General features: G+C 42.0%; 1 protein-coding gene across 6 annotated transcripts in view; it reads right to left on the bottom strand.

Annotated features, from left to right (window-relative positions):
* Positions 1 to 27,663, bottom strand: part of DMD (dystrophin) — a 1,286,665-nt gene that overhangs the window by 377,766 nt on the left and 881,236 nt on the right. For all 6 annotated transcript variants that reach the window (XM_087721810.1, XM_087721811.1, XM_087721815.1 and 3 more), the window contains exons 52-53: positions 4,971 to 5,182; positions 1,484 to 1,638 (exon numbers count right to left, since the gene is read on the bottom strand). In XM_087721810.1, the coding sequence (XP_087577936.1) occupies positions 1,484 to 1,638; positions 4,971 to 5,182 (367 nt within the window). The remainder of the gene's footprint in view (positions 1 to 1,483; positions 1,639 to 4,970; positions 5,183 to 27,663) is intronic.

The following is a 27,663-nucleotide window of genomic DNA, read 5'->3' as shown; positions in this document are numbered from 1 at the left end:
TTAGTCTAAAACTGTTTTTGATTATGTTTAATCCTGTGCTTGGTGACATTTGTGTCTATTGATGGGATAATTTTCTCTATTCAGGCTTTGTTGGGAAGGAAAAGGTTAATCCCTGTTCCTGAAAAGAAGCAGAGTTGAGAAATCCTGCTGGCTTCTGTGTGTTTTGTTTTGGTGATTGGCTTAACAAACAGCAGCTGGCTTGTTTTCTTCTGCTTGCTACATTCTAGGGCTAAATGCATTCTTATGGTCAAGCTAATCTCAAGTGTTTCCACTTGAGCTTGCCTGAGGCTGTAAACTCTGGCAATGAGCCAAACAAGGCTTTTCTTTCCTTGTGCTTTTAGTTAAAAGGATTTAAATGGTTTTGATTTAATTGTTTGTATTGTGTTTGCATTATTTGCTGTTTCATGTCTTCTTCCTTCTTCTGGGGAGGGGATCTTCCATCCCCTGAGGATCCAATAAAAATATTAGCAGAAATGTAAAGAGGGGTTTTTTTTGTCCTTCAGAGAGACAGCAAAAGTCGTTAATATTTTTGGAAACATTTTAATATTTTTTTAATTTAAGATTTAAAATTTGAAGCTTGCTTTTAAACATACAATATGAAATGTTTGTTTAAAAGAGCAAAATTATTCAGAATTTAAATATATATATGGTTTTAAAAAAAAGCTAATTGAAATAATTTCCATATCTATGCAGGACCTCTGATTATATTTTCTACCATATGCATTAATTGTAGTTAAAAGCCATTTAAAACCACATTCATTTTGCCTTAGAGTGTAAGCTACAAACCACATGCTAAATTCTAAAACTTTAACTATTTAACCTATTTAATTATTGTGCATCTTACTGAAGAAAGAATTCAAAACAATGATTTTACTTTATTGCTTTAATATACTTTTTATTTCAGATATATTTGTATATATTTTATAACATGATTCATAATATTGCGGAATATTTTAAAATAGCTTTTAAATTGATGATATCTATACTAAATAATGAGGATGAGATAAAAGAGATATTAGAGCTTTAATAATTATCCAATATAATAAAAAACAAATACTGGTAGAGCTTCTGACCTTCTGAAAAATGTTTTCATTAAGGCAAGTCTCTTGTTCATTGTTTAGAAAATCTACAATCTACAATATACATACTAAATTTACATTTTGGAAGAGAAGAACAAATACGGATAGAACTGTAATGTGACAAAATTGGGAATCATATGATGTATCTCAAATACTCAGATAACAATGACAAGTCTTTGAATTAATTTAGTAAATAATACATTGATTAAAATATATTTGAAAGATGAAACTTTTTCAAGACTAACCTTATGGAAATATATGGTAACAAAACAACAAAACAACTAGATACCATGTACAGTTCTCTTAAATCTTTCATCATTGTTTGATGAATTCTCTTGAATTTTTGAATGAAAACAAGATTTTCATTCCATTTTATAAATATGATAATAAACATCATGTCCTACCTATTATTAATGGTGGCCCATGCATCATTAATGTTATTGGTCATTATTTGTACTTTTCTGGTGTCATCAGTTGAGTAATCCCGAAGAAGTTTAAAGGCCAAATCATTTGCTACATCCAGATTTATATGCCATTGCCGTAGCTCTTTTGCAAGTTGCTGGAAAGAGAGAAAAATATGAGTACTATTTCAGAAAGGCCTCAGCAAGATACACAGACTGAAAATATACACAAAGCAATTTAAATACTCATAACAGACACATATAGAGGTAGGCCTTGAATTATAACCACAATTAGGACCAATATTTCTATTGCTAAGCCAAGTAGTTGTTAACTGAATCATGTTCAATTTTACAGCCATAAACAAATCACATGGTCATTAAGCTAATCTAGCTTCCCCCACTCACTTTGCTTGTTGGAAGCTAGCCGGGAAGATCACAAATAGTGATTATGTGAGTTGGGAACATTGCAACCTTCATAAATACATGCTAAGCAGCCAAATTTTCATCACATGACTTGTAGGAAGTTAAAACCCACCCCTCTCCTAGAAAAATGAAATGTCCTGGGAAATATTGAAAAGGCAGAATATTATATTTCCCTGGATAAGAAATGGAGAAAAACGTTTTTAGGCAGGAAATAGACTCACTCTTAATAGCCCCCACCTTTGTCAATGGAGCATTAAAAGGCCTGAGCTAGTCTACTCTACATAACAAAGATCTCTCCCTTCAACTTCAGTGTGATGGGATTAAGGCATGATAATATTAGTCCTTTACTCATCACACCCCAGGGCACCTGGGAAGAAGCAATGCTCAACCAAACTTGGGAATCAAAACACAACCTTGGAAAGAAGGTGAGTACATCAAAATTTTAATTCTCTACATTTAAATTTTAAAGCATGGAAAGCATGGGAAATGTGTGTATGCCTGTGTGTATGAGAGAGTGGTTTCACCCTTGGAGAGTAGCTGGATTTCATTTCTCTGTTTGGCCTCTTGCTGCACCCCTGCCTGTTGCTAGCAAGGGGGCCATCAGAGTGTGAAACCTTCTGCACATAAGAGGAAACGCTGAGGGCTATAATTGAAGGGTGGGGGAAAATTTGTTGTTGTTGTTCTGTTCAGTGTATCCCAGAGCAAACCCCAAGATTTTTAGGTAATTGTGAATTTAGTTAATTAGATAGTTAGATAATTGTGAAGTTGTGAAGTGTAGGAGGGCCATAGTTGTTCACCAAGGGCAGCAAGTCCTCCTGAATGGTCTCTATTCCCAGTCTGAAAACCATGGGTTGAGATAGGAGGGCCAAAACCTGTCTGCCAGGGGGTGGCAAGTCCTCCTGGATGGTCTTTTTCCCCCAGTCCCTTTCAGCTCCAGGATGATGGGATTAAGGCATGATAGTATTAGCCTTTTACCCATCACACCACAGGGCACCTAGGAAGAAGCAATGCTCAACCAAACCTGGACTCAAAACACAGCCTACAGAGTTGCCCCTGCATGGCCCCATGGCAGTCTGACAACCAATCAGAATATAAGCTCAGGTTCAAAGCCCAGAGAGGGCATAAAACCAGGGACTTTCAGCATCTCTGTCTCTTTTCTTCTTCACTCATCTTGAAACATGTGATCACCTTTTTCCCCAGGACCTCAAATCATGTGGTCCTGTCCATCATTAAAACCATCTTTCCAAGCAGCCTCCATGTTTCCAGTGTCTTCCCACTCCCCACTTGGAACTGAACCCAGAAGGACATTTCTTCCAACAGTCTATAGGAATTTTCATAAGTGTTCTCCCTTTCTGACAAAATAATCTTTTGAAAAACTTTGAAAGGCTTCCAATCTTCAGTCAACACTTCCAATGTCCCTGAGCTAAGTGAAGATCACAATGATAGTATGTGTTTTATTAGCTAACCTATTAAGAGTCCCATTATTTTCTGTTTTACATGATTTCATATAATGATTTTTATAATTAAACTAATGACACATTTTTCTTCATTTTCTGTACTTCCCTTTTACTTTCAGTAATCATTTAGCTGTTATGTATGTTTTCCTGTTCTTTCTTTCCTTTCCTTCCCATAGGAAGAGCTATGTAGGGTTTACAATAATGTATTTTATCACTTTTCCTCAATGTCTCAATGAAGTAGAGAAAAATATAAGCAGTTCTGTTGACATACTTTCACAATGTTTTTTTTAAATATAAATCTGAGATGAATTGAAATGCTTTTACAGAAAAAAAAACTGCATAGTCTTCACATTAGAATAAATTTTAAAAACAGGATAAATTTTCTTTGTATTCTAATATTACTCAACTGAATAATATAAGAAATGAACTAATGCAGTGCTATGTATAAGTTGTCAACTCCCAAAGTTGTCATGGTGAAAGAAGGAAGGGAAGTGCATTCCACACATATTTTCGGCTCATATTACTGCAGCAGGCTTGGGAGGGGTGCACTTCATTGGGGAATGTGATTTATGACACAGAGGGAAGGGAAGAAACAGGGGTAAAATTCAGCTATAACTCAAACAAAGCTTAGGTCTGACTGTGAAAAGATCTTGCCAAAAATAAATGCTTCTAATAAATGATTAATTTTCCTTTGAAGTTTGGTCCAAGGCTCATAAATCAATTAGGACATTTTTTTTTGGAAACCAGATGTAAGTATTATAGCATGCTAGTAGCTTTAATCCTTAAAACAAAATCCTGTAGACATAGCAATTATTAGAGTTGACTTTCTTTGGAAGGAAGTTGTTTTTAATGATTGAATTAATTTAAAGATATCTAAATTCACTGTTTCCCTACTGCCAAAGACTGCATGCTGGCTTGGGAATTTTGAAAGTTGAAGTCCACAAGTCTTAAAGTTGCCAAGATTGGAAACCGTACTCTAGATCATTGGTGTTCTTGTTCTGACTAGATCTGCCAATTTTGCATTTTCTAGAATTTTGTTTTCCAGTGTACCATTGGTTTCATTTTTTTTCTTGTTAATTTTACCTATGTTTTACTCTGATCTTTTTCTATATTATTGTAAGAACATATGGCTCTTTCCTTTAATAACTTAGCCATACCACAATGGAACATTCTATGAATTAGTAAACAGCTATTCTTGTTACTTGAATGACTGTTGTTCTCTAACTCATTGAAATAGATTTACAAATAGTTACAAGTTAGATACTATGAAGATATATCATAAACTAGTTAAAAATTCTTTAGTGGCATATATCTGACTAAGCATTTTACTGAATGTTCTCTGCTTGCCTTTGGCTGTATTTTATCTCTTTTCATTAATAACCATTGTCATTTAATAAAAAAATGTACATATACATTGCAATGCAAACCAAATAAATATTGAATGATAATATAGTACAAAACACATTTGGGGAAATATGTTGTCGTAGGCAGAGGATGAAAGCTATTCTTTATTTTATTTTAAATTAATTTTAAGTAATATTTAAACACTTGTTTGGGACAGTTCTGTTTTTAATTTATACTATTTTTATTTTCTGATTTATTACTAGTACCTTGAGCTCAGCATTCTGTTTCTTTAGCCCTTCCACTGTATAAGAAATCTCCTTCCATGCTCCAACTTTCATTTTGGCACATTTTAGTCTTTGCTCAGCTTCTTGCTTTGCTTCCAACCATTGTGCTGAATCTTTCAACATTTCATGTAACTGTTGCCTTCGATTCTGAATGTGACCTTGCACTTCATCCCACTGGTTTTGTATTTTTTCAACTGTGGGAAATAAAGGAAAAAATAAAATATGTCTTTTTATTTTCAAATACTTATTTCAATGAATTAAAATAAAAGTTAAAAAGCCTGTTCTTGATTATGTTCAAAATTACATTATTTCAAATTAACCTCTCAATCTAGAACCTTGAATTGCATTTGTTGAATTAATTTTTCATAATAACATTATTATATAATAATGACAAAACTTTAGATAAGTAAGAATTACGGTACACAACAAGAGTATGATTTGGATATGCTGTAAACTCACTGTAATTATTTGAAATTAGTTTATTATTTAGATATATTTCAATTAAACAAGCTATGATCTTCAATTGTCGAACACTGTCGGCTGCCCCCCCCCTCCCGTGGACATGTTATCTCCACATTCCATCTCTCCGTGATGTCACCCCATTTGGTTGATGCCACACTTTCCTCTATGTTATACTGCGACAGAACTTTATTCCCTTCGGGAACTCCCCCTTTCCCAAGGATGGCCTTCTTGCCTATCAAGACGCTTCCTTAATGATGGATCTTGGGATCCCGAGATGTGGCATGTGAAGAAGAGACTTCTTAGGGTTATTTTACAGGAGTTTTTAAATCAAATTTTAAGGGGGGCAGGGGGGTTGATTTGGATGGCTCAGACAGACTTGGGGGGGGAGACTGCCAGGGCACAGGCCAGAGCTAACTAATGGGTGCGGGTTGGGAGTGCTGGGAATGGTTGGGATTCCGGGGGAGAAATTAAGCCATTCCATTGGGGGAGGGGTTCACCATCTCTACTGTTTGTGGGAGAGGCAGATATGGTGGGGGCTGAGGGCCAAATTATGTTCAGGGGATGCGGGTTCACTGTTTAAGAGCGATCGTGCGTTCCAACCCTCATCACCCTTATCACACCCCCAGGTGCTCAGGATTACAGGACCCTGGTCTCCGGCTGGTGTCGCTTAATGCCAGGTCCGTGGTACATAAGGCTCCCCTCATTCACAACCTCATACAAGAGGGTAGAGCGGACTTGGCATGCATTATGGAGACCTGGTTGGGCCATGAGGGGGGTGTTGCCCTTAGTGAATTATGCCCACCAGGCTTCCAGGCATTTCAGCAGCCGAGAGCTCAGAGCAGGGGTGGGGGGTTTGGCGATGGTTATTAGGGAAAGTCTTGGACCTCAGGAGGTCACTGTGCCTCAGATGGGTGTGAGTCCCTTTTTGTGAAATGGGGCCTTGGAGTTCAGGTGGGCCTTTTTGTTATGTACCTGTCTCCCTGCTACATTTCATCAGCCCTGCCAGAGCTACTGGATGTGTTAGTTGGATTGGCGGTTGATTTCCCCAGGCTTATTATCCTGGGGGATTTCAATCTGCCTTCCATTGGCAAGACATCCGAGTCAGCTCGGGAGTTCATGGCTTCCATGATGCCTATGGACCTAACTCAGTTAATTCAAGATCCCACCCATAATGGGGGACACACGCTCGACCTGATTTTTGTCTCTGGGCAGTGGATGAATGATCTAGATTTAGGGGATATTTCTATCCAACCCTTGTCATGGTCGGATCATTTCCTCATCAGGCTTGACTTCCATACTGCTACCCTTCACCGCAGGGAGGCAGAACTGACTAGATGGTTCCGCCCCAGGCACCTGATGGACCCTGAAAGGTTCCTGATGGAGCTTGGGACTTTTCCTGAATCCCTTGCTCAAAATTCAACTGAAGCCCTAGTGGAAGCCTGGAATAGGGCGGCCATGGGGGCCTTGGATCGTGTTGTGCCTTTGCAGCCTCTGACCCGGTGTTGATCCCGGGTAGCTCCCAACTGAGGAGCTCCAGGAGATGAAATGCCGGAAAAGATGCCTAGAGAGTGGTTGGAGGGCCAGCCAGTCTGAATCTGATCTAACACAAGTAAGAATTCATATTAAATCCTATTTAGTGGCGATAAAAGCAGCAAAATGGCAACATTTTTCCGCTCTTATCACATCCGCAGATAACTGCCCAGCCGCCCTATTTAGGGTGACCTGCTCTTTACTCAACCAAGGAACTGGGAAAGACCCTTTGCAGGATAGCGCTGAAGAATTTGTTCAGTATCTGCAGGATAAAATCGCTCAGATCCGGACAGGCTTGGACTCTGACTGGGTAGATTTGGGCGAGTCGACAGGGATGAATCTTGTGGAGACCATCTGGGATGAGTTTCACCCTGTGACCCCCAAGGGCATGGATAGAATTATGGGGAGACTCAGTGCTGCCACTTGTGTGCTGGACCCATGTCCCTCTTGGTTAGTTTTGGCTTCCTGGAGAGAGGGGTTCTTTCCCACTGCCTTGAAGGAGGCGGTGATGAGGCCCCTCCTTAAGAAGCCTTCCCTGGACCCAGCTTCTTTAGCCAACTATCGTCCAGTCTCCAACCTTCGCTTTGTAGCAAAGGTTGTCGAGAGTGCGGTAGCACGTCAGCTTCCCCAGTACCTGGATGAAGCTGTCTACCTGGATCTGTTTCAGTCGGGTTTCAGGCCCGGATACAGCATGGAGACATTGGTGAATGATCTCTGGCCAGCCCGGGACAGGTGCTGCTCCTCTGTCCTGGTCCTATTAGACCTCTTGGCGGCTTTCGATACCATCGTCCATGGTATCCTACTGTGATGACTCGGGGGGTTGGGAGTGGGGGGCACCGTTTTACAGTGGTTCTCCTCCTACCTGTCGGATCGGTTGCAGTTTGTGTTGACTGGAGGGCAGGGATCGATCCTGAGGCGCATCACTTGTGGGGTGCCCCAGGGGTCGGTTCTCTCCCCCCTCCTGTTCAACATATATATGAAACCACTGGGTGAGATCATCCGTGGTTTTGGGGTACGGTATCATCAATATGCTGATGATACCCAACTTTTCATCTCTACCCCAAACCACCCAAATGATGCCCTCGATGTGATGTCCCGATGCCTGGAGGCTGTGCGGATCTGGATGGGGAGGAACAGGCTCAAGCTCAATCCCTCCAAGACTGAGTGGCTGTGGTTTCCGTCATCCCGATTTGTGCATCTTGTTCCATTTAGATGATAGGGGGAGAACTTTTAGCCCTCTCAGAGAGGGCCCGCAATCTGGGAGTCCTCCTGGATACCTGGCTTAGTTTAGAAGAACACCTGATGGCCGTGACCAGGGGGGCCTTTTACCAGGTTCGCCTGGTATGTCAGTTGTGCCCCTTCCTGGATCGGGATGCTCTGCGCACAGTCACTCGTGCCCTCGTCCTTTCTCGCCTGGACTACTGTAACACTCTCTACATGGGGCTGCCCTTGAAGAGCACCCGGAGGCTTCAACTGGTCCAGAATGCGGCTACGCGGGTTATCATGGGGGTACCTAGGGGCTCCCATGTTGTGCCACTTTTAGGCGGCCTCCACTGGTTGCCGGTTGTCTTCCAGGTGCGATTCAAGGTACTAATTATGACCTTTAAAGCGCTTCATGGCTTAGGCCCAGGATACCTGCGAGACCACCTACTGCCACCGGTAGCCTCCCACTGTCCAGTGTGATCCCACAGAGTTGTCCTCCTCAGGGTGCCGTCGGCCAGACAGTGTCAGCTAGCGACCCCCAGGGGGAGAGGCTTCTCTGTGGGAGAGCCTTTCCTCTGGAATGAGCTGACCCCAGAGCTTGGTATAATCCCTGACCTCCGGTCCTTCCGACGCACCCTAAAAAGTTGGCTTTTCCAGCAAGCCGGCCTGGCCTGAACAAAATAAAATAAATGATTGATTATTGTTAATTTTAATCGAACTTTAAATGTTATTGTTAATCTTAATTGGGTTTGTTTTTTGGATACTCTATATTTTTTTAAAAAACTTTTGTAATATGTGGTTTTTTTAATGTTGTATGCCGCCCTGAGTCCTTGGGAGAAGGGCGGCATATAAATCCAATAAACAAACAAACAAACAGTTCAGAAAAAGGAAGAGTTTGAAAATAATTCATCTTACTATTCTAGCTATTTCACTAACTAAATATTGTGTTTGATAAGTAAAATGCTGACAAAGTTCATTATACAAAACTTAAAAGTCTCTACAACCTAGAAGTGCACATAAAACAATTATTTATCACATATTTTATGCATATTAGTGGTTTAATATGAAAGAAAAGTATCCTTTGAAGTAGAGAAAATAATCCCTTTTTATATAGCCTGGGCTTAATTTTATGCTTAATTATATATTATTTGGTACAATATAAAATATGATTCTTTATGCAAATATAATACAGTTATAGCTGCATTAATTGTTTTCTAAGAAGCAAAGAAAAATGCTTTGTTGTGGTTTTGTAAAATGAGCATAAACTAGATGAAAAACGCAGAATCTGTTATAAGCATAAATGAGAGAACAGATAAATGTATGAAAACAGTTTTATGAATTTAATCAGTAGAAAGTTGAGTCACATGAATAAGGCAGCATCATTTTTAAAGACAAAAAACAAATACATCCATATAAAGGAAAGACCTGGCCAACATATTGATATATTTAAGTGCCTTAAGAAAAAAAAAATAAGGAAGAGTTTCCCATCATTTCTTTGAAAAACAATGTCCTTCACAGAAAAGAGGCAAAATTGACTTTGGAAATTGAACAAAACATAAATGTGTATGAGAAAGATTGTGCAAATTGATACCATGAGACAGCAATATTACTAACTTATAACAGGAGCTGTGTAGTGAAATATGTGTAGCTCAGATATAATCACTCTCAAATGAAGGTCAAAGACACATGGAATGGTTACATGATATAAAATGTAAGTTGTATGCAGAAGCTGTCTGTCTGAAGCTCTGACATCTATAGTTAAAATCTGATAAAGCACTGGAAATAAATCCCTCTGAGACTCTAAGAACAAAATCTAATCACAAGAAACAGTATAAATACTGTAGGATGCCATGAAATTTGTAAAAAAAAGTATATTAATAAGAAAAAATCAGATAATGAAGAGTATAAAAATGAGAGAATCTATTACTGTGACTGTGACACAACGTTTCAGCACTGAACCCTTCAGATGATTTCCATGTCAACCAAATGAAAACATTTGAAAAACTCTGAGGAACTAGGATTTCCTGTAAACACTGGATTATATATTTTTTTCCTACAGCTGTTAAAAATGTAAAAAAGGAGTCTGTGTTCAACACATTTCTATACTTAGAAATACATTTTATACATTATTATTTAATTAATGTAATTTTGTCTTCAATATTTTTTACCTTCTAAGTTATTCAATTGCCAATTTCTTCTAAAGCAAACCAACCCAGTTTTAGCAATAGCAATAGCAGTTAGACTTATATACCGCTTCATAGGGCTTTTAGCCCTCTCTAAGCAGTTCACAGAGTCAGCATATTGCCCCCACAGTCTGGGTCCTCATTTCACCCACCTCGGAAGGATGGAAGGCTGAGTCAACCTTGAGCCGGTGAGATTTGAACCGCCGAACTGCAGCTAACAGTCAGCTGAAGTGGCCTGCAGTACTGCACTCTAACCACTGCGCCACCTCAGCTCTTCAAATTTAGTAAGTTCTTAGTGCTTTAATGGCCATCAGAAATCTGCATTCGTTTTTTATAGAAAACATGCGAACAACCCATCTCTTTCTTAAAGAAAATGTTAATAAAACTTAATAAATCAAACTCTTAAAATTATGAAGAGGTTGGAAAATGATTTTATATATTAAAAACAGAAACATGTTTTCTGCATTATGACACTACATTTATTTACAATCCTTGCTTACAGCCTGCATTGTTTAATAACTATTCAAAGTTACAATGGTGTAAAAAATAGGTTGAGAAGGACTTGAGAGATTTGACAAGAAATGGGACAGACTATGGGGGTATCACAAAAAAAGATGATGGGGTTGCAGCCCCAGAAATTAAAGAAGTGAATGAAAATATAGAAAACAAAGATAAGAAGTTAGAGGAACTTATTAATGGAGTAAACGTGAGTGAAGGTGGAAAGAAGGGAAGCTGGAAAATGACTTTGATAATTTGGTGCTTCACCCCAAACTCCAAGATGCAGGAGAAAAAGAAAGAGCGAAAAAGATGGAGTTAATAAGACAAATCTAATCAAAAATAAACCTGACAACCAAAGTTAAGCTTACATTAATAACAGCTCAAGGGCAACAAAACTACATGAGAGATCTTTTAAGCTACAAAGTGCGGAGAGAAGTCTTAAACCCTGGAAAGGTCCTGGAAAGAGAATCGACACAACAGCTGGCGAGAGAGGAAAGACCATTTTGTTACTGGAAAGACACTGGTTAATAATGTTAGTTGATGAAAAAAAACTAGTTAATTATTGATGATTAATAAGTAGAGATTTTAGTACTTTATAGACTGTTCTAGATTGCCATTTAATGTTTATTCGTTAACATATAATTTACTATGATACTAATAGTGAAATTATAACCTTAGTTAGGATAAATAACCGGGCCATAGAAATGCTAATGTATACTTTTGGTGATTGTTAAGTAGAAATGTTAACATCTCTTAGATTGTCTTAGATGTTTAATGTTTATTTTCTTAGCACGTAATTAACTAATTTAGGATTGAGGGAAAAGTCCTATAAATCTTATTAATAAATAATTGTTTAAAGATGGCTATAAAGGTATAATCTTGTGTGGGCCTGTGGAGAGGAGAGGTGAGATAAATAGTAAATAACTTTTAGTCAACTACAATAATAACAAGGAAATGTTAATGGATAATATTTAATGATACATACAGGTGTGTTATGGGGCTGGGGAAATGCTTACTTATCTTACTTAACTGAATTTGTTTTAGAATATGTCATAAAGGTGTAATGTTATTGGAGATCTATTGAAACTGCAAATGAATGCCAGTAGGTGGTTATGTCTTTAAATATAAATGATTCTAGATAAAAACATGTTTAAATAATGGTAATCAAATGAGAATTATGGTACAGGGATAGTAAAATACATAATTTTTCTTTCTTGACTTAAAATGTACAACTTGATTTGAATGAAGTATATGTAAGGATTGTGGAAGAAACGCACGGAATATATTTTTAACCAATCGATACGCTTTCTACAAGATGTAACAAAAGATGATTCTTTTTTTGTGTTTTTGTTTAACTAAAACAATAAAAAAAATTCTCAAAAAAGAAAAAGAAATCTGCATTCCTTTTTTATAGAAAACATGCAAACAACCCATCTCTTACTTAAAGAAAATGTTAATAAAACCTAATAAATCAAACTCTTAAAATTATGAAGAGGTTGGGAAATGATTTTACATATTAAAAACAGAAACATGTTTTCTGCATTATGACACTACATTTATTTACAATCCTTGCTTAAAGGCTTAAAGGACTATTCAAAGTTACAATGGTGTAAAAAATAGGTTTGTAACCAGTCCTCGCATTTATGACCATTACACTGTTCTATGTTTCCAATCATCATTAAGACACTTAACTGATATACATTTACAATCATTGCAGTCTGTTGCAATGGCATGATCACCATTCTTGTGCTTTACAACTGGCTTTCAATAAGTATAGTTAATAGAGAATTTGGAAGTAAAATTACAAATTGCGGTCATGTGATGTCATGCTTAACAACCAGTGTGACTTGTTTCCGAACTAAATGGGAAATAACACGGTAAGTTCATCAGGTAATTTTCTGCTTAGATTTACAGTGCTTATTGATGGAATTGCCAGTCCCAATTTTGATTGCTAAGTGAAGACTACCTATATTAAATATCCTACCTGTCCTTTAGGAATTCAAAGGATCTTATACAGAAATTTTATAACCACAGAAATAAGTAGGTGAGTAGGTTGGCTGGGAATGAATAATGGAGCACTCAGTGCATTTGCTGTATAATAATAACACATGTTGGCAGTGTTCAGCTGGAAGGACAGAAACTTAATCTGAGTTGCCCATTGAGACAGAAGTAAGAGAGGGAAACAAGTTGCCCAGTCCCCAATTCTACACTTAACCATTTTTTACATTGCATACACATTTAAGCAAATAATAGTCATTAATAACATTCCCCCCCCCCCCCCATGGTGAAATTCTGCTCAGCTGACCCAGTAAATTATTTGTTTAGTGCTGATCCAGAAGGTAAGAGAAATAGCTGTGGATGTAAATTAGGACAAAACAAATTTTCTATGGACACCAGAAAGAAGAGTGTCAAATCCGTGTATCTGCCACTTTTTGGTGGACGAAGAGGGTGGGTTGGATTTGATGCATTTTGTTCTTTCTCCTTTCTATGTCTTGCCTTGCCTGTTTATATAACTTTTCGCCCAATTTATAACCGTTGTCTGGCACCTCAGAGGTCCGGAAAATCCCCCACCTCTTGGAGGATGCAAAGTCATGTGGTTTGAAACTCCGGAAGATGATCCTTGAGATTTCCTGCTTATCTGTTTCTCAGAGAGGTTGGTACAAAAACATCTTCACATTTGTGGATTGGAGGGAATCCACAATGGGAGGGGTTCCTAAGTCCCTTTATCATGGATTGTATAGCCTGAGGATCCCAGAGCTTTCATTCCTTTTCAATAAAACATTGCTTTTGAAATACCAGGTTTTCAAGAGTCCTTCACTTTTTTGAAGAGGGGGGCGAGGCAGGTCCTTACATAAAGCAGGGTCTGCAATAGTTGTCAACCGGAGAGGAATTTTTTTTCCTCTTCCCTACTGAGGGGATCCTGCAACAATGTCAAAACAGAGCAGTGAACAAGGGGAAGCCGAGTGCTGGGGAGAAATCTCTATTACTACCCTTTTTATTTTTATTATTTATTTATTTTTATTCTTTTTATTCGTATCCATTTCATGTAACCAAAATCATGTTTATACATATATATGTTGTCTAATACATGCTTGATGAAATAAAAGAAATAAAAATAAAATACCCAACCTGATACTGGCTCCATAAGTCCCATAGAAGACATTGAAGCTGTCTTTGAAAGTTCCAAGCCCTTTACATACAGCATGCCGTTTGGTTACAAGTGTATATAACTGAGAATATGGATGCAAAAACACTTGTAACCAAACAATATGCTGTATGTAATGGATGAGAATATTTTTATGTTGTTTTTTAATGTTTAAAAATAAAAGAAAAAAATTGAAGAAAAAAAAAGAAAGTTCCAAGCCCTGATGGTCCTTAGGCGTAGGACAGGGGTCTGCAACCTTAAACATTCTATGAGCCATTTTGACAGAAAACAACAGGAGCCACGAAACCTGGTTGGGCGTGGCCAACTCAATGTACTTCCCACCCAATCACTTGAAACCCCCCCCCCCAGCCACACCTACCCAGGTTTCATGGCTCTCAGTGTTTTCTGTGGGAAATGGGCCTCTCTCTCTTTTTCCCTCTTTCTCTCCCTCCCTCCCTCTCATTTCTGTTTTTCTCTCTTTTTCCTCTCCCTTTCTCTTCTTCCTTTCCTTTCCTTTTTCTTTCATTCTTTCCTTTCTTTCTTTCTTCCTTTACTTCCTTCCCTTTCCCTCTTTCTTTTTCTTGAATATGATAGCAAATCCAAAATAAAGATTAATTTTGGGAAATTGCTTCTCTGTAATCTTTTCATAGTGAACTCTAAGTTGATAGAAGCTGGCAAGATTGTACTAACAGCAATAGCATGTATGTGTATAGGGAAGCCAGGGAAGAAGGTACATATTTAGTGTCACAACCCCTGGTAAGCCCCAATTATGGGAGGAAGCTAACTGCTTCCATCCTCTGTCAATCGGCTCGTCACAAGAGTCCATCACGACAGAAACCCAATATTTTTACTGTTGCCTTTGTTATATTTTTTTTTAATTTGTGCTGATAAATAAATAAAGGGAGACTAGTATAGATCTATTTCAAGCTATTTAGCTCTCATCAGCTAGCCACACCCTTACTGGGATTCGAACCTGTGCTGTATTGCATCTTAGGCAAACGTCTTAGCCATTAATCCACAGGTCTCCTCCTTATCAGCTGAAGCCAGGGAAGAAGGTATATATTTAATGTCACAACCCCTGGTAAGCCCCAATTATGGGAGGAAGCTAACTGCTTCCATCATCTGTCAATCGGCTCGTCACAAGAGTCCATCACGACTGGGTTCGAATCCCAGTAAGGGTGTGGCTAGCTGATGAGAGCTAAATAGCTTGAAATAGATCTATACTAGTCTCCCTTTATTTATTTATCAGCACAAATAAAAAAATATATATAACAAAGGCAACAGTAAAAATATTGGGTTTCTGTCGTGATGGACTCTTGTGACGAGCCGATTGACAGATGATGGAAGCAGTTAGCTTCCTCCCATAATTGGGGCTTACCAGGGGTTGTGACACTAAATATATACCTTCTTCCCTGGCTTCAGCTGATAAGGAGGAGACCTGTGGATTAATGGCTAAGACGTTTGCCTAAGATGCAATACAGCACAGGTTCGAATCCCAGTAAGGGTGTGGCTAGCTGATGAGAGCTAAATAGCTTGAAATAGATCTATACTAGTCTCCCTTTATTTATTTATCAGCACAAATAAAAATATATATATATAACAAAGGCAACAGTAAAAATATTGGGTTTCTGTCGTGATGGACTCTTGTGACGAGCCGATTGACAGATGATGGAAGCAGTTAGCTTCCTCCCATAATTGGGGCTTACCAGGGGTTGTGACACTAAATATATACCTTCTTCCCTGGCTTCAGCTGATAAGGAGGAGACCTGTGGATTAATGGCTAAGACGTTTGCCTAAGATGCAATACAGCACAGGTTCGAATCCCAGTAAGGGTGTGGCTAGCTGATGAGAGCTAAATAGCTTGAAATAGATCTATACTAGTCTCCCTTTATTTATTTATCAGCACAAATAAAAAAAAAATATATATAACAAAGGCAACAGTAAAAATATTGGGTTTCTGTCGTGATGGACTCTTGTGATGAGCCGATTGACAGATGATGGAAGCAGTTAGCTTCCTCCCATAATTGGGGCTTACCAGGGGTTGTGACACTAAATATATACCTTCTTCCCTGGCTTCAGCTGATAAGGAGGAGACCTGTGGATTAATGGCTAAGACGTTTGCCTAAGATGCAATACAGCACAGGTTCGAATCCCAGTAAGGGTGTGGCTAGCTGATGAGAGCTAAATAGCTTGAAATAGATCTATACTAGTCTCCCTTTATTTATTTATCAGCACAAATAAAAAAATATATATAACAAAGGCAACAGTAAAAATATTGGGTTTCTGTCGTGATGGACTCTTGTGATGAGCCGATTGACAGATGATGGAAGCAGTTAGCTTCCTCCCATAATTGGGGCTTACCAGGGGTTGTGACACTAAATATATACCTTCTTCCCTGGCTTCAGCTGATAAGGAGGAGACCTGTGGATTAATGGCTAAGACGTTTGCCTAAGATGCAATACAGCACAGGTTCGAATCCCAGTAAGGGTGTGGCTAGCTGATGAGAGCTAAATAGCTTGAAATAGATCTATACTAGTCTCCCTTTATTTATTTATCAGCACAAATTAAAAAAAAACACAAATATAACAAAGGCAACAGTAAAAATATTGGGTTTCTGTCGTGATGGACTCTTGTGACGAGCCGAAGGACAGATGATGGAAGCGGTTAGCTTCCTCCCATAATTGGGGCTTACCAGGGGTTGTAAAAAATCTAATAGATACCTTTCACCCTGGCTTCGCTGATAAACGGATAAGAGCCTGTGGCCTAATGGCTAAGATCTCTGCCTAGTATGCCTAGTGTGCAATATAGCCCAGGTTCAAATCCCAGTAAGGGTATGGCTTGCTGATGAGAGCTAAATAGCTTGAAATAGATCTATACTAGTCTCCCTTTATTTATTTATCAGCACAAATAAAAAAAAAACACAAATATAACAAAGGCAACAGTAAAAATATTGGGTTTCTGTCGTGATGGACTCTTGTGATGAGCTGAAGGACAGATGATGGAAGCGGTTAGCTTCCTCCCATAATTGGGGCTTACCAGGGGTTGTAAAAAATCTAATAGATACCTTTCACCCTGGCTTCGCTGATAAACGGATAAGAGCCTGTGGCCTAATGGCTAAGATCTCTGCCTAGTATGCCTAGTGTGCAATATAGCCCAGGTTCAAATCCCAGTAAGGGTATGGCTTGCTGATGAGAGCTAAATAGCTTGAAATAGATCTATACTAGTCTCCCTTTATTTATTTATCAGCACAAATAAAACACACACACACACACACACACACACACACACACACACACACACACACACACACACACACACACATATATATATATATATATATATATATATATATATATATATATATATATATATATATTTCTTTTGAGTTTGACAATATTACATTATCCAAAATGATAAATAATCTTATTTTCAAATGCATTTTTGCCATCTCTGTTATTTTCTTAAGAAAAAATCAAACTTGCTTCCAATTTGTGCCTTCTGACAAACTGCAGTTTTCTTGGCAAGAGATCTAGCTTGCCATTGCTTTCATCACAGGTTTGGGAAAGTTTCTTTCTTTCTTTCTTTCTTTCTTTCTTTCTTTCTTTCTTTCTTTTTCTATTTCTCTTCCTTTCTTCCTTTCTCTTCCTTTTTCTCCCCTTCTCTCTCTCTGATTTGTTTCCCTCTCTTTTCTTTCTGTCTCATTTTCTCTCTCCAGCTCTCATTTCTCTCTCCCTCTCCCCCTTCTCTCTCTGATTTGTTTTCCTCTCTTTTTCCTCTCTCTCATTCTCTCCCCCCAGCTCTCTTTCATTTCTCTCTCTTTTTCTCTGTTTTTCTTGCTCTCATCTCTTTCTTGCACACATGCCAAGCAAAATATCCTCCTGGGCTGGGATCATGGCAGCAGGGACAGTGACTCCTCCTCCCACTGCTGCCAGACTCAGCTCAGCGCCAGGTGCGGTCTCCTTTGTGTTGGCTCAGGAAGGAGGGGAATCCTTACAACTGCCTAAGAAACTGGGACCAAAATTTATTGGCCCATTCCCCATCACCAGAATCATTAACCCCCTCATGGTAGAAATCCTCCTTCCTAAAACACTTAGGCAGGTTCATCCAGTGTTTCACTGCAGCCTATTCAAGCCAAAAATCACTTCAAAGATCAGACCCCCTTTGCCCACACCCCCAACCCCCATTAAGGTGGAAGGAGAACAACATTTTGAAATTAAAGATATCCTGGACTCCCATACTCACCATGACTCCACACAATATTTAGTGGCAATGAAACACCTACCATCCTTTCAGAATGAGTGGGTAGCCAAAAAACATGTAAAAGCTCCCACACTGTTAAGGAAATTCCACCTGAAGTACCCTCAAAAACCATCCTAAATCGTATTGTATTATATGTTTTATGTCTTTCCAAGAGGACTTTCCATTTTTTCTGAGGAGGGCAATATGTCCATTTTTCTGAGGAGGGCAATATGTCAGTTCCATGTATCTGCCATTCTTCAGTGGACGAAAGGGGGTGGATTTGATGCAAGTTTTCTTTTTCCTTTCTATGTCTTGTTTTGCATGTTTATATAACCTTTTGCCTGATTTATAACCATTGCCTGGTGCCTCAGAGGTCGGGAAAATCCTCACCTCTTGGAGGATGCAAAGGGGGTGGGGGGAGGCCCTGTGGTTTGAAACTCCGGAAGGTGATCCTTGAGATTCCCTGCTTATCTGTTTCTCAGAGAGGCCAGTACAAAAATATCTTCACATCTGCGGATTGGGGGGAATCCACAATGGAAGGGATTCCTAAGTCCCTTTATCATGGATTGTATAACCTGAGGGTTCCAGAGTCTGCTTTCAATGTTGATCTACTTTCACTCCTTTTCAATAAAAGATTCCTTTTGAAATACCAGGTTTTCAAGAGTCTACGCTTTTTTGAGGCGGGGGGGGGGGGAGGGAGGCAGGTCCTTACAAAGAGTCATGGAAAAGACTCATAAGGAACTTTTTTTTTTGCTGGAGACATTTTAGCAGAGGCTAAGTGGGAGGACATTATTTTCATATTGAATTTTGGCACTAGTAAAGGAGTTGGACTACAAGATTTTCCAAATGCCACCCTTCTTGTCCAGTCTATGTTTTTATGGAAACATAGTGTCAAGGTTCTGACTAATAAACCTAAGCAAATCAGAACTCTGAGACAGATCTCTTTCAAAGAACTTCTTTCTTGGGCATATCATATCGACATGATTGAACATAAAACCAACTCTAAATATTTCTGTGGTTTCAGTGTAGTTTAGGGATCAGCAACCTTAAACACTCAAAAAGCTATTTAGACCCATTTTCCACAGAAAACAAAACACCAGATGGGCGTGGTCAACTCAATGTCATGCACTCCCATCCAGTCACATGGTCCCTTCACATCCTTATTCCTTCCTTCTTTCCATCCTCCCCCCTCTGATTTTTCCTTCCTTCCTTCCTTCCTTCCTTCCTTCCTTCCTTCCTTCCTTCCTTCCTTCCTTCCTTCCCTCCCTCCCTCCCTCCCTCCCTCCTCTGATTTCACCTTCCTTCCTTCCAGAGGTGGGTTCCTACCAGTTTGGATTTGCATTTTTTAGTATTGCGCATGTGCGAAGCGCGCACACGTGCTGTGCAACCACAAGCAAACCATCAGTAGTGGCTGCTGGAACCCACCCCTGCTTCCTTCCTCCCTCCCTCCTGGACTCCAATGTCTCTTTTCTCACCTTCCTTCCTCCCTCCCTCCCTCCCTCTCTCCTTCCCTCCCTCCTCGCCTCCCATGTCTTTTTTCCTTCCTTCCTTCCTTCCTTCCTTCCTTCCTTCCTTCCTTCCTTCCTTCCTTCCTTCCTTCCCCCTCCTCTGATTTCATCTTCCATTCTTCCTTCCTTCCTTATCTTCCTTTCTTCTTGAAAAAAATTATCCTGTCTTCTCCATTGAGGCCACTCCCCCACAAAAACATATCCCCTCTTTCCTTGAAAAGTGATCTTATTATTTTAAGTAAGATTTTTTTAAAAAAAGTTTTGGGACTCTGAAAAGAAACTAAATGGGTCTGGAGAGACTTTGGATTCTTTTGAAAATGAAAATTAGCAAGTGGTGTTTTCTCTGCTTTGAACCAAGAAGGAGAAACCATTGTGTGTACACACACGCATACACACACACACACACACACACACACACACCCCTGTACCCTATTTTTATTCCACTTTCCTGGATCCTTGGGAAAGGAATGGCATCTTTCCCCCATCCCCGTCTTTAAAAATCAGGACTTTGCACCGGCGTGAAATTTAAGCACACATTTTGTGGAGTGTCTCTCCTCCCCCCACCCAGAAAAAAACAGGATTCAGAAACGCAAACCAGGAAACCCCTTTGGACTCAGGGGAGTGGAGAGGGAGGGAGGGAGGGTCAGGGGGGCGCTACCAGTCTGAGAACTTGGTGCGATTTGGAGCTGCTGCATTTTATGTGTGTTGCCTCCAACCAAGGCCCTTTGTTTCCCCATGGAAAATGCTCCAAAGTGGGTGGGGAGGTAACGAGGTGGTCGATATAATGGAGGGGGTTTTCTATCTGCTCCCCCCTCGCAGTCTTTTAGCAACTATTGTTCCACCTTGCTTCCCTCTCCCCTTAAAACCAGGCTAGGGAAGAAAGCTGGAAATCTAAGAGGGAGGGAAGAATAGACCCAGGCAGATCCCTCTCTGAATATCCTCCCACCCAGATTTTGACTGAATTCCTCTCCGATCCTCCAGTGAACAGACCCCACCCCCTTTTTTTGACTCTGGACCACTGGGCCTTTATTTTCCCCATTTATTGGGGGGAAATGGATTTTAATTGGATCTTCCCCTTGCTCCCTTCCCCCTTCCCCCCACTGAATCCCACTTCGGAACAGAGAAGCGCAAGCTGGAAACATCTGTTGGGGCAACATCAGAGCACACCTTCTGATCCTCTGGCACTTGGCTCACAATTACACAAATGATCATGCAGTACCTCGTTAATCAGCTGCATGAATATGGCAGGGGCCCCTTAGAGCCCAAAAGGCATCCCCTTGAACTAGAAACTCCCCAGCACGCAATTGCCATCTTCCACTTGTTCCCCTCTTTATTTCTCACTCTATAGTATGCTTCTGTCAGGTCCAGTTTGGTAAAGATCTTTCTTTTTGTCAGGTGGGCCAGCACATCCTTCATTAAGGGGAGAGGGTACATGTTTGCAACACACACAACTTTTATTGGCCTGAAATCAACAAATAATCTCATCATCCCATCCTTCTTTTCTTTGAAGAAAATGGGGGCTGCCACACAGGATTTCACCAGTTGGATTAAATCCCTTGTTAGGTTCTTGTCAATGTACTCTCTTAGCTCCTTCATGTCTCTTGGAGTCATGGAACACATTTTTGGCTTAGGAAGTTTTACACCTGGCAAGATCTTGATCAAGCACGTTAGATAAAAGATTTATATGAATTAGCTATCTGTTGTGGCCCAGCAGGATCCAGTGGAGCTGCTGATGGACTTGGATAGTGATGAATCTGCCCTGGACGATGTGGAGGACCCTGGGCAGGGTTCAGACTCAGAGCAGGGACCAGAGAGGCTGGTTGGCCACCAAAGGATTCATTATCTCAGTAATTGAACAGTGGCAAACAGCCAAGCCTGTGTTCTGGATTATTCACAGGCCGGAGGGGTCAGAACAGTTTGTTTCCTGCCCAAACAATTTACATTAAGCCAATATAGAGCAGCTCCTTGCCTTAAAAAAAGAGCCAAGGTGGCGCAGTGGTTAAAAGCAGCACTGCAGGCTACTGCTAGATCAGCAGGTCAGCGGTTCAAATCTCACCGGCTCAGGGTTGACTCAGCCTTCCATCCTTCCGAGGTGGGTAAAATGAGGACCCAGATTGTTGGGGGCAATATGCTGACTCTCTGTAAACCGCTTAGAGAGGCCTGAAAGGCCTATGAAGCGGTATATAAGTCTACTGCTATTGCTATTGCTATTAAACGCTCAACTGGCACAGCAGGTGGCCTTGCTGGCTGGCCAGATACCTCAGCTTCAAGGGCATGCTATTCCCCCCCCCCCCAGCCTCGGAGGAAATGTCTGGTTGCCGTGCCTGATAGGTTTGATGGCACCCAAGCCATGTTTCTAGCTTTCTTGGGACAATGCCAGCTCTTTATCAGTCTGAGAGCGGAGGATTTTCCCACTGATCGGGCTAAAGTGGGGTTTATCATCAGCTTACTCTCCGGCTCCACAGCTCATTGGGCTACCCCTTTGTTGGCCCAGGCTAGCCCTTTGCTGGACGATTTCAGGGTTTTTTGCGATCACCTCAGACTCATGTATGAGGACCGCATTAAGGAGGAAATAGCCACCAGATGTCTCAAGACGCTGAAGCAAGGCCGGGGTTCCTTGAAGGACTATGTCAGTAAATTCTGGCTCCTTAGCCAAGATTCGACCTGGAATGAGGCAGCCCTCCCAGGACACCAGAGGGGTGCCGATCCCGTGGGAGACCCTAGCTCCATGGGAGGAGCCCATGGACTTGGATGCCGCCAAACCCTGCTTGTCGTGAACTGAGATGGACAGACGGCACGCAGGGGGATTGTGCTTTAATTGTGGGGATCATAGGCACCTAGCAGTGGTTTGCCCCAAGAAGAGTAGGGGGCTGCGAGGTCTGGGGCCTATCCCTCAGCTCCAGAACAACTTGTCGGGAAATGGGCAGAGCCCGATCTGAGGGAGACCTTAGGTTGGGCGCACACTGAGACAGAGATTGATGGCCCTTCCCGGCACTTGATCTTGGTAGCATACATTCTCCTGTCTGGTAGTCCGCCGGGGATTCCGGCCCATGCCCTGGTTGATTCCGGGGCTACCACGAACTTCATGGATGAGGCGTTTGCGACCAAGTATGCTGTCCCTCTGTGTCCAGTGGACCCATCGATGCTTATCGAGACCATTGATGGCCGGGTGCTTCTGTCTGGGCCTATCAAGGCCACCACACAGCCCTTGCACCTGGTCATCAGGGATCAAGAGGAGGCCATCCAGTTTTACTTTGCCTTGGGCCTGTATTTCCCCGTGGTCCTGGCCTTGGCCTGGCTGTGGGCGCATGACCCCCAGATTTATTGGTCCCAGAACTGGTCACATTCCTGTCCTTGCAATGTGTCGACCACACGCATCACATCTGTGCAGGCCAGGTGCTGAGTTCGCCCAGGGTGTCCTTGCCGCTGGAGTTTGTGAACGTCTTCAGTGAGCAGGAGGCGGACCAATTGCCATCGCACCGGCCTTATGACTGCCCCATTGACTTGGTGCTGGACACGCAGCTCCCTGTGGGTTGGCTGTACTCTATGTCTGAGCCAGAGTTGGCCACATTGCAGGACTTTCTGGACAAGAACCTCACCCAGGGTTTTATCCAGCCCTCATCTTCGCCACTGTCTGCCCCGGTCTTGTTCGTCAAGAAGAATACCGGGGATCTGAGACTCTGTTGTGATTATCATTGCTTGAATGTAATGACAGTGACCTTCTGCCCTTGATTCCTGAGTTGTTGGAGCGGCTCTGGGAGGCGACGGTGTTCACAAAACTGGACTTGTGTGGCGCCTATAATCTGGTCTGAGTCCGGGCAGGGGACAAATGGAAGATGGCCTTCGGCACCCGGTATGGACATTTTGAGTACACGGTCATGCCATTTGGATTGACCAATGCCCCGGCTGTCTTCCAGCATTTTATGAATGATATCTTCCAAGACCTCTTGGACCAGTTTGTCGTCATTTACCTGGATGACATTTTGATTTACTCAGCTTCTCCGGAGGGTCATCGGCAGCACCTTCGCCTGGTCCTGCAATGACTCCGGGAGCATCATCTGTACATGAAGCTGGAGAAGTGTCAGTTCTGGCACACTACCATCGAGTTCCTGCGGCACCGTATCTCCCCTGAAGGAATTGTGATGGAGCCGGGCAAGGTAGCAATAGCAATAGCAGTTAGACTTATATACCGCTTCATAGGGCTTTCAGCCCTCTCTAAGCGGTTTACAGAGTCAGCATATCGCCCCCAACAACAATCCGGGTCCTCATTTTACCCACCTCGGAAGGATGGAAGGCTGAGTCAACCCTGAGCCAGTGAGATTTGAACAGCCGAACTGCAGAACTGCAGTCAGCTGAAGTAGCCTGCAGTGCTGCATTTAACCACTGTGCCACCTCGGCTCTTCTAGAGACTTTGCACAGTTGGCAACCTCATCGGCGAACGAAGGATGTACAGCAACTCCTCAGGTTTGCCAACTACTACCGGACCTTCATCCCCAGCTTTGCTTTCCTGACCGCACCCCTCACGCAGCTCCTGCAGAAGAAAGCGCTGTTTCGCTGGGCCCTACGCAGCAACACGTGTTCGAGGCCTTAAAGCACGCCTTCATGAAGGAGCCAATCCTGAAGAACCCTGATCCTCATTGTCCATTTGTGGTGGAGGTGGACGCATCAGACATCACAGTGGGTGCAGTGTTACTGCAGGATCACGCCCCTGGCGGCACTCTTTTCCCTTGCGCTTTCTTCTCACAGAAACTCAATCCTTCCGAGTGCAATTACACCATCTGGGAGGAGATGCTGGCCATTAAGGTGGCATTTGAGGCCTGGGAGCATCACCTGGAGGGGGCCAGGTATCAAGTCGAGGTCCGGACAGACCATAGGAGTCTAGAGTTCCTGAAAACGGCACGCAAGTTGAACCAGCGCCAGATCCAGTGGTCCCTGTTCTTTGCTCGGTTAAACTTCCGAGTGACCTACATCCCGAGTGCGTGCAACCAAAGGGCAGATGCCCTGTCCAGGAAACCTGAGTACTCTTGCACTACAGACCTGCTTCCACCCCAGACAGTTTTGCCCGTCGAATCCTTCGCTGCAGTTCACAAGACTGTGGACTTACGGCCTCAGATACAGGACACGCAGTGGTATGACGAGTGGGTGGAGCAATGGAGGGCACAGGTAGGGCCGGCCTCCCCATGGACCTTCGACAATGACCTCTTGAGGTACCGGCACAGGCTCTATGTGCCTGCGGGAGCCCTCCGGGGACTTATTCTCTCCCAGTGCCATGACAATCCAGTGGCGGGACATTTTGGCCTTTTGAAAACTTTGAACCTGGTCTCCCGTACCTTCTGGTGGCCCCACTTATGACACGATGTACAGACTACGTCACCTCTTGTATACAGGGTCAGCAGGCCAAGTCAGCGATGGAAGCTCCTCCAGGGCTGCTTCAGCCATTGCCGACCCCGGACAGACCCTGGGGAGTGTGTCCATGGACTTTCTGATGGAATTGCCTCTGTCTTCAGGGTTTACCACGGTCCTCGTGGTGGTGGACATGCTCACGAAGATGGCGCATTTCATTCCGTGTCAGAGATTGCCGACAGCCTGCACCACCGCTCGCATGTTCACGTCTTCCGGCTGCACGGCCTACCTGATCGGGTCATGTCGGACCGTGGGACACAATTCACGGCCCCGTTCTTGAAAGGGCTGATGGAGGCTCTGGATGTCCAGATTTGTTTGTCTTCAGCGCACCATCCTGAAACTGACAGGGGGGACGAAGAAGGTGATTGGGATCTTGGAACAGTACCTGGGCTGCTTCATGAATCAGCAGCACAACAACTGGGTGGACTACCTGACCATGGCGGAGTTTGCATTTAACAACTCGCAGCACACCTCCACGCAGACAACGCTCTTCCTGGATAATGTCGGATATCACCCTCGCTTCTTTCCTCTTACCCCAGTTGACTCCCTGGTCCCCACAGTGCAGGATTTCCTCTCGGAGCTCCAGGCGGTCCACCAAGTGGTGGGCTGCTATCTGACTCAAGCCAAAGAGGACTACAAGAGGGTGGCGGACAGGTCTCAACATGTGGTGCCAGAGTTGACTGTGGGAGATCACGTGTGGCTGTCCACGTGACACCTTCTGTCCCACCGGCCAGCTAAGAAGTTGGACCACCATTACCTTGGGCCGTTCCCGGTGGAGGCCGTCATCAACTCGGTGGCCTATCGCCTGACCTTGCCACGCTCGATGCGAGTGCACCCAGTGTTCCATCGCTCGCTCCTGGTCCCTGAGTGGTCGGCTTGTCTTCTCAGCCCATCTTCTCCCCCCCCCAGCTGTCATTGCATGAGGCAGAGAAGCAGCTCATGCATGAAGTGGCGCAGATCTGGGACTCGAGATGGCCAAAGGGACGATTCCAGTACTTGGTGGACTGGAAGGACGATGGGCCGAACAGGGGGACTTGGGCGCTTTGGTGTGGGCCTACCATGCATAATGTTCCTCAAGGCCACACCCTGAGCATCAGCTCTGGGGGAAGGGCCCTGCGGTGAGGGATAGTGTTGTGGCCCAGCAGGATCCAGTTGAGCTGCTGATGGACTCGGATAGTGAGGAACCATATGAGTCTGCCCTGGACGATGTGGAGGACCCTGGGCAGGGTTCAGACTCAGAGCAGGGATCAGAGAGGCTGGTTAGCCACCAGGAGGCACCTGAAGCATGGAGCAGTGGGGAGGACCAAAGGCAGTTTTTCCCTGATGCTAGATTGAGAAGGGCTGAGAAATGGAAGCAGCAACTCCGTAGGCAGACTCACAGTGTCGATTGGCCCCTCCTAAGAGAGATTATAGGTGAGGCATTGGGAGGGGATATTTGCAGGAAACAACCATTCGAATTAGTAGTTAAGAAAATCTATCTGTGTATTCTAGTTGTGTCTGTTTGTTTGGACTATCTGTGTTGCTTTGTTTGAACTATCTGGGTTGCTGCAGAGTTACTCTATTGAACGTGAGTTGCCTGGGCCCTCAGCCAAAGGATTCGTTATCTCAGTAATTGAACAGTGGCAAACAGCCAAGCCTGTGTTCTGGTTTATTCACAGGCTGGGGAGTCAGAACAGCTATCCAAATTAGCAAGTGTGAAAATATATACATTTGCACATTTTTTAAAATGCTTTTATAGGAAACTTTGAACTTACTTGAACTTTGGCTATATTCTTAAACAAGCTATTTGGGGAACAGGGTTTTAATTAGGAATGTAACTGTTGTTCATGAATGAAGAAAACTTTAATCATTGCTCCAACAATTTCAAGAACATTTTTTTTTCCAGAAAGGACAAAAAAATGAAATGTTGTTCCATTTAAACTCAATATAAATAATGTTATTATTTAAAAAAGAAAGCTCTGCTGAGAAAGTTAAAAGCCTTTTATACCTAAAGCCCAAAAGTGTTATGCAATTTAAGATTAGAAATATTCCTTCTTTAATAAAATATGAACGCAATACAGTGAAGGCTTTTCACTGCAACAGAACTCATTGTTCTTAGCTATATATTCATATTTGCAGTGTATTTTCCCATTAAAGAAATACAGCAGGTTATAAACCTACATAAGGCATTGCCACACTTTTTCTCCTATTTTTCTTCTGTTATGTCACAAATTTTATATATTCAGAAATATATATATATATGCTGAATATCTAACATGAGGTAAAAATAATAGAACAAAAATATACCAGAATGTTTGTTCATAAATCATTGAAGAATAGACAATGGAATGTAAGTTGCATGTAGTTTTTTTTTGCATGCTATATGCTTCAAGTATGTGTGTTAAATGATTTTTAAAAAAAAACACATAATAGCATCTGCAGCTGAAAGATATTCCACATTTAAATGGATTAATCAAATCAAGGATTATCAACTGATATATTTTTAAAAAGCTTAAAACATTCAT

Source organism: Thamnophis sirtalis, unplaced genomic scaffold (assembly GCF_051295495.1).
Source record: "Thamnophis sirtalis isolate CommonGarterSnake01/CBP01778 unplaced genomic scaffold, rThaSir2_p1.2 scaffold_8, whole genome shotgun sequence".
NCBI lineage: Eukaryota > Metazoa > Chordata > Lepidosauria > Squamata > Natricidae > Thamnophis > Thamnophis sirtalis.
Note: the sequence above shows the minus strand (reverse complement) of the source record. Positions and strands in the feature narration are given on the sequence as shown.